General features: G+C 33.3%; 1 protein-coding gene across 1 annotated transcript; it reads left to right on the top strand.

The window, feature by feature from the left end:
• Positions 1-110: 110 nt before the first annotated feature.
• LOC134256884 (probable methyltransferase TARBP1) lies at positions 111-14,797 on the top strand. Its single transcript, XM_062739561.1, has 26 exons — positions 111-185; positions 2,478-3,460; positions 3,878-3,947; positions 4,048-4,196; positions 4,413-4,566; positions 4,841-4,976; positions 5,176-5,272; positions 5,378-5,579; positions 5,756-5,998; positions 6,408-6,505; positions 6,593-6,730; positions 6,880-7,049; positions 7,255-7,444; positions 7,759-7,944; positions 8,555-8,712; positions 9,000-9,071; positions 9,586-9,817; positions 10,196-10,345; positions 10,610-10,693; positions 10,855-11,042; positions 11,489-11,570; positions 11,907-12,063; positions 12,987-13,166; positions 13,254-13,378; positions 13,778-13,914; positions 14,365-14,797. Exons 2-26 carry the CDS (start codon positions 2,486-2,488, stop codon positions 14,537-14,539), a joined length of 4,548 nt encoding a protein of 1,515 aa, XP_062595545.1. The 5' UTR covers positions 111-185; positions 2,478-2,485; the 3' UTR covers positions 14,540-14,797.
• Positions 14,798-16,442: the final 1,645 nt, after the last annotated feature.

Genomic DNA, 16,442 nt, shown 5'->3' with positions numbered 1-16,442 from the left:
CATAATATAATGTATATTTGACTTTATTTTCTATATACCCTATGAGGCTAACTATTCTCAAATTAACAAGAGTTTGAGTATTTTCGTTTTATTAAATATATTCTTCATTTGTTCCACGTGCATTTGTTGTGCTAAAGAGAGCAAAATGATTACTCAAAACATTTGCTTATCTTGGTCATAATCAGGTAAACACAAATTAATTACTCTCTATAAAAACCCCTACAAGTTTGTTACGTATTGTCTGTGATTTTAGTCATCAGAATTACCCGGTACTCAATCTGGTTTTAATAACTGATTTTCATATATTCGATCAATGCATACTATCTTTGCAAGATATATAACTGTATTCAGCGGCAGCTCACACATATTGACCAAAATAATTCCATCATGATAAGTAGATACAACATTATTGTTCATGATAAGAGTATTTAGTTGTGTATGTCATACGTTAAAGAAATCAAAAATAACGTCAAAATATCATTAGAAAGTCACTTTCCCCCCGAAATGCAAATAAAAAATATCTTTTAGTGTGCTTTCAGGGTACATTTTCCTACGCTCGCTTCCCTCCTCAATATTCCTACGCTCGCTTCCTCACATTTTTTTCTTTTTTTTTTTTTTATGTGAATAAAAACCTTTTTTTTTTTTTTTTTGCACATGTTTGATAACAGAGAATAATTAGGTCATTCTTCGATTAATATCTTTTCACCGATGAATTGATAATACTATATCAACAATTGTATTAAGTACATGTTTATAGCCCGTTAATTATCATACAATTTGTTCTTAAAGAAAAAATTAATCATACTGTGTATGTGTATTATTAAATGACGGAATTTTCAATCCCTGGCCTGCTCGTGTGTACACTTTGTAAACTGTAGGGTATGTGTGGCAAAACGAGAACTGGGTTGGAGATTCGGGTTCGTGTTGAAGTTCAGCATTTACCATTATATATAGAACTTGAATAATGTAAGTAAGATTTCTGCGACAAATACATTAGTATATTTCAGTTATTTTCAAAACAAAAAAGGTTTTCCATGTTTTCAGTTTAGAATTTTCCGACCCGGACCTGATTTTCCCAACCTGGCCATTTTAATCACAAGTTGTTGCAGATGAAAATGTTAGGACAAACTATATAAAATTCAACAGGGATTGTATAATTTTTATTAATCAGAATTCGTATTTATATGATTTATAATTAAGAAAAGAAAAGTTTTGTCTGACACCGTAACTTCTCGGCAAAACAAAACGTGTTTTTCCGACACTTTGATGCTCGCTGGATGCGTGTGACAGCTCCATTGCACGTGTGTAGACCAAGGCTAAAATTGGTCTTGCGGACACAGGTACATGTAGGCCTATGTGTACTGTTTGTTAGGAGACTGGGTGACCGTAATGCTATGGAATCACGAAATTTACAACAGTTCCATAATTAGACAGTGCAGTTTTTTTTATTAACGTCATTATAAACACTGTTAAACATATTAAATCTAACAGTCGAATATCTTTGGATATGGGGTAACCCATATCTATTCTTGTTACAAATACAAATACCAGCTGAATACTTTATTGGCACAAACACAATTACAATACATGTAATTGGCAAAGGCCCACTGAACATCATTAAATAATAACGTTTACATAATTTTTTTCAAGATTTGTCAAGTAATTGACTTCTAAGTTCAAAACAGTCTCTGATAAATTTAACAGTAACTTTCAAGACTTTATAACATGTTTTACATGTTTAACCAAATAGTGAATACTATAATTTTAACCAGAGACACAAATATTTCTGTCTCTGTTTTCACATAAGATATCGAACTCCAAATTAATACTCAGTCAATACTGGTGGCAATTTAGGGGGTAGTGATTTTAGAATAATATATTGCAAGGCATCCCAGCCTAGCTTAGAGGATCGATTCATTTGACTGTCTCGTAATTTTTTTTTATTTATTGTGTAAAACAATGTTCAATTCTCATGACATCCTGATTTGCTTGCATATTTGAAAGAAAGTAAATTGATTATGGTAGGTGTCTAATTAAACATTTTGAATGAGTGCAAATTGTTAAAAAAAATATTGGGGGGGAAAATCCCCCTGATCTATCTCAAGAATAGAATCAATCCTTAGAAGTGGAACAAAAAAAATCTAACAGGGTGCAGTTTTCGATTCTAATTTCTTCTTTTCTTGCACATTAGTCTGTAGATGATAGAACTTCCTACATATGAGCAAACTTCACCTGCTCATCATTTCTGATAACATTGTTGGAATCTGATAACATATTATAATCATTTTTGTTGCTTTTTCGTTGCTCAGAAATCACATAAATTAAATATAAATTACAATCATGGCAAAAAATGCAAGATTAACTAGATAATATAATTCTCTTTGTTTAAATTCTGATTAATGCAAGCTTAAAATTCTAATATGTTTATTTTCCTTAATCTATGTACTAAATAAAAAGTTTTTCATTTATATGAACAGATTATGAAATGAAAATGGACTTCCTGACAGTGAAGGACATAGCTGCAGAGTCTATTAGTTCTATTAAACTCATAGAACTGTTGGTGAAGCAGGTTAAAAAGAAAAAAGACAACAAAATAGATCCAGAATTCTGTGATCTCTTGTATTTACTGGAAGGCATCATCTCAACAGAACAAGATGTGGACACTAATTGCATTCATAGAGTTTTAGATGAGGTGTGCCTCCCACTCCTGTTTAAGATTCATCCCTCATATGACAGTAATGTAGAGAATGTAGCTCTGCTGACATCAGTTAGCTCCCTTTGTGGGGCGTGTCTATTGAAGGCTGAGGAGACCAGGGTGACTGATTTGATTGACCAGTGTTTGCGGATTTTGACATCTTACAGTCAGGGGGCTGATTGGATATCCGAGGACGGAGAGTCCATGGACATTTATTGCTGTGTGTCAGTTTTACAGCATATGTCCAAACATAGGGTAAACCAATTCTTAACTTCTATACAGAACAAACTCCTAAAGGCATACTTCTGTGTTGTTCATTCTATAAAGTGTATGCAGGACAATTTACTCATAAACTTGGCATTAAATTTCCTAAAGAATATGATGAATATATGTATCAGTGAAAATTTTGATAAACTTTCAGCTGTTTGGGAATTAATTTGCAAAGAGTTTGATGAAGGGAATGAAAAGCCATACATTGTACTTTGTGGTATGGCCGGCCATTTCTTTCCTGTGGTGAATGACACTGTAGTTTTTGATCTGAAATGTAAGGATGACTTCTGGAGAATAATTCAGCAAGGAGTAAGTCGAAAATCACCCTCCTCCCGGAAACAAACGATGTACCTGTTGAAGAGGGTGACTGACATCTGTCATTCCTGTAACATTAGTGTTCAAAGTGAAACCTTGTTCCACTGGAAACCAAAAGACAATTTGATGGAGGTCTGGGAGGACTATATACTAATTCTAGAAACCTTGGAAGAAAAACAGGTTAGTTTAGTAATCTTTATTGTTGAATGATGAGCAGGTTTAATGTGAATTGTTATTCTGTTGTTAGAAGCAATTGAAGCACTTAGTTTCTTTAAAATACTTGAGGAATTTATTATCACTAGAAGCATCATTCATGAAATAAAATTTCTCACATATTTTGTATATTATGTAGTCTTCTTGCAGTTTCCTGTTCTTACCATTAGACATCATTGAATTGAGATGTGTCATGATGAGGATTTTTTATCATTTAAAATTTTCTATTGATAAACTGTTTTGCTTAGAAAAAGAATTTTGAAAAAGAGAGTTTTTCTATATACCTTTATTTTCATGTACTAATGGCATGATTTTATAAGTGTAAAACATGCATAGAGTACTTTAGGCAATATTTTCATTGATATTTGACGTTCTCTCCTGCAGGTTCACATCATTAAACCAGTGCTTCCCAGATTATCTAAACTCATAAAAGCAACACAGATTGATCAGAATGGTATGTTAAGTAGTTTTCCTTTTCTAACAATTTTTTTCACCATTAAACCTATGAATATAAATAGTAAAAACAAAAAAAAAATTGATTGTTTCTGTCATAGGTCAAGGGTCTCTACATTCATCCTGGCTTACAGCCATTTTCAGGAGACTTCTGATGCATGAGAATATCTTTATTGTGAGGTATACTGTGGATGTACTTCTAAAGTTAGACCTCCGGTTTTGTCCAATGCTGAAACAAGGCCAGGAGAAGGTAATAGTTGTTAATGACTGAAGTTATTTGAAGAATTGGTTGAACACTGCTGTAAGAAAAGCAATAGAGCACCTAAAAGTTTAATTTGTTTCTTGGACCAATTCAAAGACAATAGCATTTCTAATTTCTCAAATATAAGAAGATTAGGAGTGACTTTTTGTGATATAATGACAAGATATCTATACAACATAAACATACAAACCATTTTGTTTTTAGTATGTATGTGAAGAGTTTTTGCTGTCTCTACAAGAGCCAAAACTGTTTGTCAGACAAGAGAGGTCCCCAGCAGGATCCAGTCTCACTTGTTGTGAGGCACTCGCAGGGTTCTTCCAAAACTGTTGGCAAGTCCTGGACAATCCATCTGCACAAAGTAAGTCTAGATTTCTGATAAAATATGTAGATTGCAATTGTGAAAAAAAAATCCAAGAATTTTTTCTGCAAACATTTCTACACATTTTCAACTTGTTAACTGTATAGATAAGATTTAAGATGAACACTTGTTTACATTTGATATGAAATAAATGTTAGTTTACTGTATAGAAATTATATTATCTAAATGAGCTGTGTATATGTGATAGAAATGAACCAGAGCAATAAGTATTATTTATTTATTGTGGCTTTACCCACTTTGACTCTTTTTTCAGCATCTTTCTTCAGGAGAATCCTGACAACAATTGTAGACAACACTTGGAGCCCAGTGCCCTTATTAATGATTTTTGAGGCTCTGTCAAAAACTCCAGCTACTCCTATCTTGGATTCAGCTGGACTTCAAGATTTCAAGTAATATTATTTCTCCATTCAGTTCAGAAACTTTTTACAGATGGTACAGATTGAACAAACAAGGTGTTCCATATTTTACTTTTATTCCAAGTCCCAAAGTATTAGTCTTAGATAATACTTTATCTTCTCTGGGGCACACTTTAATATATCAAGCCTTATATGATAAAGATTTTTTTTTTTAATTCAATTTTTTTTACAGAAATGGTGTAACTGGTGAGACAAGAACCTGGGACAGTTTTACTAGGGGGGCCATGTTGTGCTTCTGTGGAAAGATTCTTCTGAATCTTATAAACATTGTAATTTATTCGTTGTCAAAAGTTCAAAGATCTGAATTAAAAAAGTGTCATGTGTACAAATGGAAGAAAATAAGTATTTCATGTTTTTATCATTTTATTTTCCAGGAAAAAGTTCAGCCTCTTGAATTTTTCTTCACCCTCACCATGTTCACTAGAAGTGAGAGTCTGTGTAGAGGAACTTGTTTTTGGAAGGAGGTTTCTGATTGGCTAAAGACCATTACAAATCTTGGACTTAAGAATTGGACTGCAGATGACATCAAATCATGCATCAGAAACCAAACTGTAAAGCTACTGACCATCAAAGAGGGTTTGTATTTCAAGACATTCAACTGAGTACCTTTTTACCTACAATGAGAAAACTTCTAATGGAATTTAAGAAATTTTATCAAAATTTTTTTACATGTTCTCAATTTTTTTCCAGTTACTTATAAATAAACATTTAAAAAAAGAAATTTGCATAAACTATATATTATTTTATTACAGACAGTGTTACAGATGAAGGAGACATTTTGATGATGAGTCGTCTGATACTGTTGTCTGTGGATGCAGACATCCTGCCACTGAGGACTTCCTCTGAACAGGAGACATATTCCCTAACACACACACTACAATCACTGACTAAGATCATCAATGATTTCCCTACCCATCCCTACATGTCATCAGTCAAGGTGGAAAAAGCACTGGAACTAATGGTGGGCCTTATGGCAGAAGTTGGAGATTCATTAGGTAAAGACCTCAAAGACATGTTCAATAAAACGTGTCAATTACAGCAAACATGCTTATAAAGAATTCATGGGTATGGCAAATTGATTTCATTCTTTATAATAGTAATTAAAGCTTTAAGATGTACCAGTATTATGAACTTTCCAGAAATAAATGTGTTCATAATGACTCAAAATTTCCCATCCATGGCACTTGAATATAAACAATTTTTGCTGTAAGCCATTTTTAAGGATTTGTCCGATTCCCTCTTACCTCAGTAAATCTGTTGTTTGATGAAGTGGTGATCAGTACCATGAGATTACTGGTAAATAAACTAGTGCATTTAATTTATACAGGCATTATCTAGAACACTTAAAACTACTTTTTTAAACAATTTTTTTCTCTATTACATGGAAGTCCTGTATAATTTCAGAAGATGAAGTCAGCCAATTTATTAAGTCTTTCATGAACACAGCAGCTGTATCAGGAATCTTATTTATACAGCAGCAGCTCACAGAGGGATGGAAACAAGTGAGTATAGAATCTGTCTATAATGTTTTAAAATACATTTACATGTATCTTGGCTTTGGAATATTTTTTTACTAATATTTTTTTAAGATGAGTGATCTCCCTTCAGTAAACCTTTGCTGTGATGCACTGTCATTGGTTGTGAGCAAGTCATTTGATGCTAATGTTGGAGAAGCAACAAAACAATTGTCTGGGAGATGTTTTCATTTTCTGCACACTTTGAAACAGGTATGAAGGAGAAACTGCAGAATTTTGTTGTCCCCTAAGATTAATAATAAAATTAAAGGGTATTAAATGAAAATGTATCCTCTATTTTGAATTGTTTTTAAGAGGTATATTTTTAGCTACATGTTAATTCTGGTTTTTAACTTTGACAGGACAGTGTAGAACAGCAGATTAAGCGGCTGGGAGCTAGTATGATATTGGGAACGATTGCCCAGCATGTCACGGATCAGAAGCTACTAAGACATTTACTCACACAGGTCCAGTCTTCAGCCTCATTTATTCCAGCCACATTTATAAAGCCCCACTCTGATACCTGTATTAGGTAAAACTTTACTTAAGTATGCAAAGCAGAATTCAGAGGTTGGTCATGCTGAATTAAAATTCCTAAAATTTAGTCAGTGCCTGAGATAAATGAAATTAGTTTATTTACTTTTTAGTTCTTTTTTACTCTTAGTATTAATTTTGTAGCCATATTGACTTATGCTGAGGTATTTGATTTAATATTTATTATTCTTGGTCATTAATAGCCAGAAAGAATGGGGAAGAATGGCATCAGACTTCATGACCAGCCAATGGCAAATTGTCCTTTTCCTCTTAAAGAATTCCAATCCATGCAACTCCTTTGTCACTATTGAGAAGTGTTTGGAATACTTGGCAGTCAGTTCAGGGGAGGCCACGATTATCATCTTCAGTTGTATCAAGCTCCTTTTGCCAATGGTACGTTGTTATTCTCTCTACTATTAATATCAATTTTAGATATTTCATAAATTGCAACATTCCTCTAAATTTTGACATTTTTTAACAAAATAGTGCTAAAATTTTGGCAAAATAATAGTACCTAATGACGGAATATTTGTTACCATTCTTTACTGAAGATGGAATTGTTGTAAGGAAAATAAAGTGATAAATCAATTGTAAAGTTATCTTCTCTTAGCATTTGAGGAAGGTTCTAATAATATTTATTGTCACAATTATTGCAAGCATGTAAGAAAAAAGGTTATTTTCTTATATTACCTCCTACTGTTTTTCAGAAGGTAGATGAAGGAAAACTAGACACAGTAGTAGAAGTGCTTAGAATCACATGGGCTTATCTAAAGGAACGTCAAGGAAAAGGGACCAGTTACTGGCAGTACTTAGAGGCTTACACAGAAATGGCCTTCCAGAGAGCCCTGACCACACAGTCTAAGGACTCTCCTGTTACACATCAACTCTTACAAGTACACAAACTATTCAAGGGACTTAGACACAGATTTTAATTTCATATCATAACTCTACAATAACATGACTGTTGCAAGAGCATTTCAGTTTATATTAATGTATTATAAAAGCATGATTTAAATCTAAAAATTAAAAAAAATCCCTAAAATCTGTGCATTTATAAAAAATATTAAAAATGTATAAGCAGTAAAAATCAGAAAAGAGATTGAAAAAAATAGAATCAACCACCAAAGTTACTTGATGTGAGCTGTGTTAGGTAATAAGCACACCCAATAAAACATTAACACTAACAGAGCTATAGGCCATGCCAGTGTTTACAAACACAATTGTCTAAAGTAAGGTTATAACGTATGCTGCTCTCACTGAATATTTAGAATTTTCATGTTAGTTCAATTCATTTAACTGAAGTCATTTTACAATAATAAGAGTTACATGCATTAAAGCAAGAAATGTACTTATTTGAACTTAGACTATTTAAAAAAAATAACACTTTGATATTCAAAGAAAATAAGTATGTGTATGTTACTTAAGAAAAAGTTGGATTTTTTAAAAAAAGTTTAAATGGACCAGTTTTTATTTCTTTGTACCTAAGATGTTGGTCTTTAATAGATTAGTGATGACCTTATGGAGACTGGTGAAGAGAAAAGCGGGGTAGTAAATGTGTTGTTAAATCGTTTGATCAGAGACTGCCCCGTTCCAATGGAGAATTTCCTTCCAGTCCTTGTCCAATGCTGTATGTTTGGACCTGTCTACAAAAAACAGGATAAGTAAGTTGATGAAACAGGGGGAGCATTTTAAAATTTCAGTTGAATATTATGTTTAAATATCAAAATTTCAAAAAACAAAAGGTTGATGCATTAGTAGGGGTGCTTAGCATTACATCCAGTGATAGATTCTGAACTGAAAACAATATGCAATGGTAACAGAATTTGGTGAAGCAATATTTTATTTTAGACTATTAAACTTTTACAATACAATATAGAAAGTTTCATGATTTCAGTTCTTTTGTTGCTGTACATAATATTGTTTTGTTTTTTTTTTTCCTGAATTGTAGACAGTTGATTGATGTGTTCAGCTACATATCATCTTTAGGATCCAAATTAACCAGCAATGAACTCCAACCTTGGTAAGAATACAAGGGTGAACTAACCTTTTGTAATTAATTTGTGTTCTAATCAGAAGCATTTTTAATACCGGTAATTGACATCTCTGTGTATATATCTTGTGATCTATTAGGAAACAGAATGAAAAAAACTTTTACTTGCTTTAAAATCAAATAGCTGACATTTTGTTAATTGAATTTCTCAAGGAGTAGATAACCCAATCATGTAATAAATTTAAGGTAATTTAGTCAATGGTCAAAGGTAAAACTGAACTTGGATATTAATCACTTAGTAGCAGGAAAAACGTTGAAGTAAATATTCTCTAATAAAATTATGATCAAATGAAGATTAAAACTATGAATTAAATTGCTCTTAATTGATATTAGAATGCATTTTTCACAATTATTTTCTACAATGAAATAAAGTTGATACTTCTTATTAATATTTTCACAAGATTGGGATGGGGGCCTACCTGGTATATGTAACTAAAACTTTTATTGCTATGTCTTCATTCCTGGTCTCCTTGGTTTCTTTTAGGTTTCCCAAGAATCTGATGGTGAAAGTCAGACTTGTAGAATTCCTGTGTCATTTAGATCCTCAGAACTCCCTCCATAACAGCTTTGGACACCTCCTCTTGTCAGCTATATTTACGAAATACCAGGACTTGGTGACAATATCCAGTGGGAACACTTATAGCAACTCGTTACCACATCGTCAGAAAAACAGACTGATGCAGTGTGTGTTGCTCTTAGAACCATTTATTTCACAGGTCAGTCATCAAATTATTACGGGTGTTTGGGAAAAAAATTGACATCGTTTAATTTCATCTTCGTATTTCTTCTTTGATTAATCAGCAAGAAGTAAAAGATGATAAGATTGACTGTATTGTAAAGTTTATTTATAGAGAATACAGTGAAACTCGTTTAGAATTTACAGATATAGTGAAGTCATTGTGGATCCCCCATTATATAAATTTAATGAATTTCATAAACGGTTATAACGAATTACAGATATAGCGAAGTAATTTCAAAGGTCCCAGTGACGTCTTTATAACCGAGTTTTGCTGTAAACAGATATATACAGTATATATAGGCCTATACATGTCGTAAAATAAATTTCATTCTTAGTATAAATATTTTCATTTCAGACAGAAAGTGAGGTTATATTTTCCCAGCTGATTGATTTTCTCAGTGTAGAGATGCAGCCATCTGTAAGGCATTACCAGGAGTGGGCGTGCATGCGGCTTATTAGTCGATTTCCAAACCTTGTATCAAATTTGTGGTCAGCATTTGCTGTGGTATGTTTTGTTTTTCATTTCATCCGGTGTACATAATGCACAAAAAAATTTACAAATTCACAGTTACACTCCACACAACTATACAGATTGTAAGAAAGAAAGCATTTTGAAATTGCTATTCATTGTATGTGTATAGTGTGTACATGTGAAGGTGGCCATCATATTCTTTTGTGGAGAAATTTAATGATTTCAATATTTGAACATTATGGTAATCATGTTTGTATTATCATATTTTCTCACTATCAACAAATGACAATATTCCAGATTCAGAAGAAGAGTACCCCAGGCCTCTCCTCACTAATGTTAATCACTTCTCATATTGGACTTCTGCAAACCACAGCATCTCAGGTAGAATTTTTTATTTACTTGGCCATCATTTCATATTGAACTCCTTGCCATATTCTAAAAAACTATATCAGTGAAATATGCTCTCGATGAAAGCTTCTTTTTTTGTTTTCACCAGGTTATACAAGTTTTCCTTAATCTTAAGCTAAGTACCTTGTTTTCAGGAGAAGTTTTATGACACTGCCTTATCTAAGATTTTGCCTCTCTGTTTGGCCCACCACTTCCAAACTCGGATCCATGCCCTGGCTGTCTTGTCTTTGCTATGGGGCCAGTGTAAGAAACTGAATCTCCAGGGAGTCATAAATCGACATGGCATTATTGAAGTCTGCTTTATCCAACTTGTTGAAGACAAGTATGAAATTCTATGTCGCTTTTTCTCCACGGATCGCTTAAGTCTTAAATTTATGAATTTTTTCATATGAACACTGATTGTTCTTGTTAATTTTTAAGTTTAAATAATTTTACATAGACTGTAGCATTCTTAATATATAACAGAATTGTTGAGTTCTTTTAAAAGTGGTTTGCTTTATTGCAGAGCTGATTGATATGTTCTGCATGCTCATATTATATGAATTAGTCTGGATGAAATTTACATGTAACTCTGCATTAGAATTGGAATCAGAATTTCATTCTCAAGAACAATACGGTGAAGTTATTTAGGCGGCCCTTTGGTCTCTTGTTTGTTAGTAGGACTGATCATAACAAGCATGCTTTTCAATAATTTTTATCTGACTTTCAATTTACTGCTACATGTACATGTACTACATGTACTTGTATTTTCTATTTAATTGTTTACAGTAATACATCAAAGAATGTGAAGAAGTTGCGGGAGGACTATTTTCTGGCTCACCTTGACATCCACAGAGACTATAGTGTGGAGGTAAGACTGTAACATGATGTGAATGTAGACACAGCCATTTACTCCTGTTACTTTTACATATGGGTTTTGATACTGAACAATAGTGTGTTATTTCCCTTTCTTACATCATGTGAGACATATAATTTCACAAAAGTTAATTACAATCTAATATCTTGCACTTTTCTAAGACGGCAAATGTGATCCCCAAAGAGGAATTTTAAAATAATCTCTCTAGGGTAACTAGTTAACCAAGATGAGTGTTGTTGTCCCATAGCCCTTTTTTTCAACTCAAAAAGCTTGAATGATAATTTTGAGGAAATTACCCTACTCACATTGATAAAACCATTTTATTTTCAGACTCTATTCCACACAATGCCTTGCCTGAGCTTGCTGTTTGATGATGAGTGGATTTCTCCCCACTATTTTGATATGTATCCAAAAACCTCCTACATACCCTTAAAAAATCCAGACTTTACTTTTAAAAAGTATGAGGAGAAGACTCAGTGCTTAAAAGGTTAGGATTGGTCAAATATTTCTCTGACTCTGAACACTTGAAATCATACAAGTAGATCAGCACATATTTGTTTTCAGTCAAGCAGTTAAGAATCAAAATGCATTCTGGTTGATATATTTTTTGTAAGAGTACCTTAAGTTAGTAAATATTGCTTAATGTAACTGTCAAATTGACTAAAGCAATATTTAAATATTTATCTTTGGGCAAACATGTATGATGAATATTTGTACAGAATCCTGGTCAACTATAAAAAGTCTCACTAGAAAACAACCCTTGGCGCTCAAAGCATCCATCAACAATAGCAATTGAAATTGTTACCCACAATTTTATTTAATACCCTTGATAATTAGCACTGTAGATAAATGTGAATTAAATTCACTAATGAATGTACAAAATACTGTAGACATACTTTTTTCCACGGGGTCATAATTCCGCGGAATCTCTTTTTCTCTTTAGTCCGCGGGTATAAAATTATGCGGATTTCTTGAACTCTCAGTATATTCCTTACACGTATATTGAGTACGATGGGACAAATTTCCGCGGAGAAATTGTATCCGCGTACAAAGCGTAAATTAATACCACGCGGAAAAAAGTACTTCTGCAGTATTACTACATGTATATGTACACTTTTTCTTTCCTTATTTGCTTTCACAACACATTTTGGGATGGAGTAAATATCTGCATTCAATCTCCAAATGCTGATAAACTTGTGCTCAAAACTATGATAAATTGTTAGTGCATGGACATTACTCATGCCAATTTCTTAATTTTTTGCATTGCTGTGTAATGCATGGCTATAACCCATGAAGACAATTAGGGGATAAAAATATGGGGTTTTTTTTTTGTTATTTGTGTCAACCAATCAGATTCTAGATTTTTACATAAACTGTGAAATACAGTGTGTATTTATATTTTAATCTAAGTCCAAAATGACAGTGAATCTGAAGAAACATCAGGAGATATCCAGAAAAAGATCATGCCATGGCAACTAATGAATCCTGACGATGTGTTTGGAGGAGACATGGAAAATCCCAAACGTCGTCACAGTTCTGAAGGACTGATCCTGGTGACATCGCTGATTGACAAGGTGCCTAATCTGGGAGGTTAGTGTGTAATGAAAGAGCTATAATAATGGCAGTAGCTAGCTGTGATTTCTGAGATTTGTACAAGTTTGTTCTTAAATTTTACAGGACTTTGCAGAACCAGTGAAATTTTTGGAGTGTCCGAGTTTGTCTTGAACAAGCTGAAGTATGTGGAGGACAAGGTGTTTCAGACTCTCAGTGTCTCAGCTCATAAATGGGTTCCCATCAGAGAGGTTAGTGTAGCACTGTATAACTACAGTGAAACTTGACTATTACAGATGTTGTGAATTCCGAAGTCTTGTCTAATACAGTGTAAACTTTTTAAGTTCTTTGCAGGAAATTCAGTTGATTATATCAAATGATTGGCTAATCTGGCCAACTTTTTGTTTGGACTCAGTGGGTCCTAAAGTTAATAAAATTTTGAGTTTATTGATCTTTTAAATTTATATGCTCAGTTTGAGGGAAAAAAAACAAAATTGTTGTTCAATGGAAAATGGTGAAATCCAAGTACCATTAAGCATTTGAGTTGTATTTGTGAAAAAGAAACAGCATCCAGTAGTGTACGTTTTGTTTTTCATAGCATCACAGATAAAATTATTCAATGTCTGAACAAACAAACTGTTTTGTTGTAGGTTTTCTCTGTCCATCTCCCAGAATATTTCCAACAGAAGAAATCTCAGGGATACACCTTGGTCGGGGTGGAGCAAACAGCTAACAGTGTCTCACTTAATGACTTCAAGTTCCCAGCCAAGACGCTTCTCCTGTTAGGGTATTGTACAGTTTTATTTCTTTGTTAAATTTTAATTCTCCAGGAGAAAACATTTTTTAAATTATTAAATTACTCTCAGAGTGCAATTCTCTATTGATCACGACATCCATCTTTCTGTTAGCTTCTGTGTTTGTCCATGAACATTTTTTGGGTCACCCAATTCATTCATATGACCTCCAGTACAAGAGAAAAATGTTACAGCATCATTGCTGATTTTTTATACTTGCTGATTTGATTGCTCCTTGTTTGCCAGTTTCATATTACTTTATCAATATTTCCTTATTCTGATGCTACCTTTGCACGGAATTCCCTTTGTCATAACAAAACTAGGCCAGTCTACCAGAATTAGAATTATCTATTTATTCACACATTCAAATTCAAATTACCATCTTATTTGATAAATCTGTTCATGAATGTTCATGACATTAATTTTTTATGACATCTGTTTAGAAATGAGAAGGAGGGGATTCCGGCTGACCTAATTAGCCAGTTAGATGTTTGTGTGGAGATTCCACAACAAGGAGTGATACGCTCCCTAAATGTCCATGTCAGTGGCGCAATCTTAGTGTGGGAATACAGGAGACAGCATATGGTGAAGGACAAAATATCTGTCTCAGGCAGCTAGTGCAGGACAATTAGCCTGCTTATTCCAAGGTCTGGATATCTGATAATATCAAAAAAGACTTTAGATGACAGATTGAACTTTTTTCCAGGATATAAACATATACATAGGATGCGATATGTATTTGTGTGCCCTAAAATTATCTGTCATGCTAATATCATTAAACTGTAAAGAAAAAATATCTTATAACTGTTTATGAGAAAAGATTGAAATAATGTGATAATTAAAATTTTTAGAGTGCCATAAACAACATTCTAAATACTTTATTCTTAATGTGATGCTAGTGTATTGTGCATTCTGTGAAACAAACACAGGCAGGTATTAGCAAACTTTTCAGATTTTCAATTTTCATTTGATTGATGAATTCCAGTCCTATTAAGATTGTGCAATGTTTATTAAATGATCGAAGTTTCCATGGATCAAGTTCCACATATATTCCCATATAATGCTTATGTTGGAAGGTGTGTGTGAAATACTGACTCCTTGTAAGCAGTTAAATAGAGTTTTGGTCCTTTGGTGTGTCATCAAAGAAACATTTATTTCAAGCAATGATATATGAGTTGACATATGAGTGGAAGTAACTGCTGTTTGTTGATACTGTATGTGTACTTTAAAAAGTGGGCTTCATATTTTAGCAGCTTGGGCACAGCAAACGATGCGCTAATTCATGACTACGCTAATAACTCAATAACCAGTGATTCCGCTAAAATTTGAATACTCCAATTTATGTAAAGAATATTGGGATTGGATTAAAGGTCCCTGTAAGTGTTTTCTTCTCATATAGATATTTTGAATAAATTTTGTTTTATAGGAATATATATAATTATAACAGTAACTTGATCCGAAGGGTCGTATCACGTCGAGTTGACAGGCACGGATCATCAGATCAAACGAGACGCGAAGCGTCGAGTTTGATTTGATTATCCGCGCCTGTCAACGAGACGTGATACAGCCCTTTGGATCAAGTTACTGTTAAAATGATAAATTTATTATATACCACCTTATAAATGGCTAAATATATTAAAATAAACCTTTAGAGAACAATTGTATGAATAAAATTAATCCATTAAACAAAGCATAATAATGAGGAAAATAACGTCATATTTCTGCGTACTACATCATCAGTTTCAGAGAGTGGTGATATGGATTCAGAAAACCACAGTGTGGTGATCCGGAAAGTAGAATCACGACGTCACGTGATTGCGTTAAATATACAGTAAAATTGAGTGATACGCATAAGGTATATAATAAAAAAGCAGATCGGCTAATTAAGGAGCACAATAAGTACCCATTGACATTCCAACAGTTTGTTGTTTTCCAAATACTACATTAAGGTTTTTAAAAGAAACACCAAGATACTTTCTATATCAACTTCAAAGCACTTACTAGTATTTGCTTTATTTATTTAAGGTCTCCCAGAGCAAAGCATGGTATTTGCCATTATAATTATACGGGAGGCGGGAGAATCATTTAGTTAGCAGTTCTGTTAGTACCTCTAGTTTGCTCTGAGAGACCCGAAATACGTAAGTGTCAGGGTAAAAAACTATAATAGGAGGTGCACAATGGCTTTATGTAATAAAGAACGAGGAATCTGTGAAAGTATCATTAGATTTTATTCAGTGGTATAGGAGGAGTTGTGGACAAGAGATGGGCACCTTCAACGTAATAGAAAGAATGGCAGTGTCAATGTTTTACTGTGGAAACCAAAAATATATGTTGGATCAAAAAGTAAAATAAGAGGTTCACAATGTCTCTTGTAATAAAGATTCTGTGAAGGTTTCTTTACATCTAATTCAGTGGTATAAGAGGAGTGCGGATAATAGACGGGTATCCTAAAACATAACAGACGGGCGGATGGACTTCCCGATTACTATACACCCTCCCACTTTTCAAGAGGAGGGTATAA

This window comes from Saccostrea cucullata, unplaced genomic scaffold, assembly GCF_032062105.1.
Source record: "Saccostrea cucullata isolate Sc308-1 unplaced genomic scaffold, CSIRO_AGI_Scuc_v1 ctg8, whole genome shotgun sequence".
NCBI lineage: Eukaryota > Metazoa > Mollusca > Bivalvia > Ostreida > Ostreidae > Saccostrea > Saccostrea cuccullata.
Note: the sequence above shows the minus strand (reverse complement) of the source record. Positions and strands in the feature narration are given on the sequence as shown.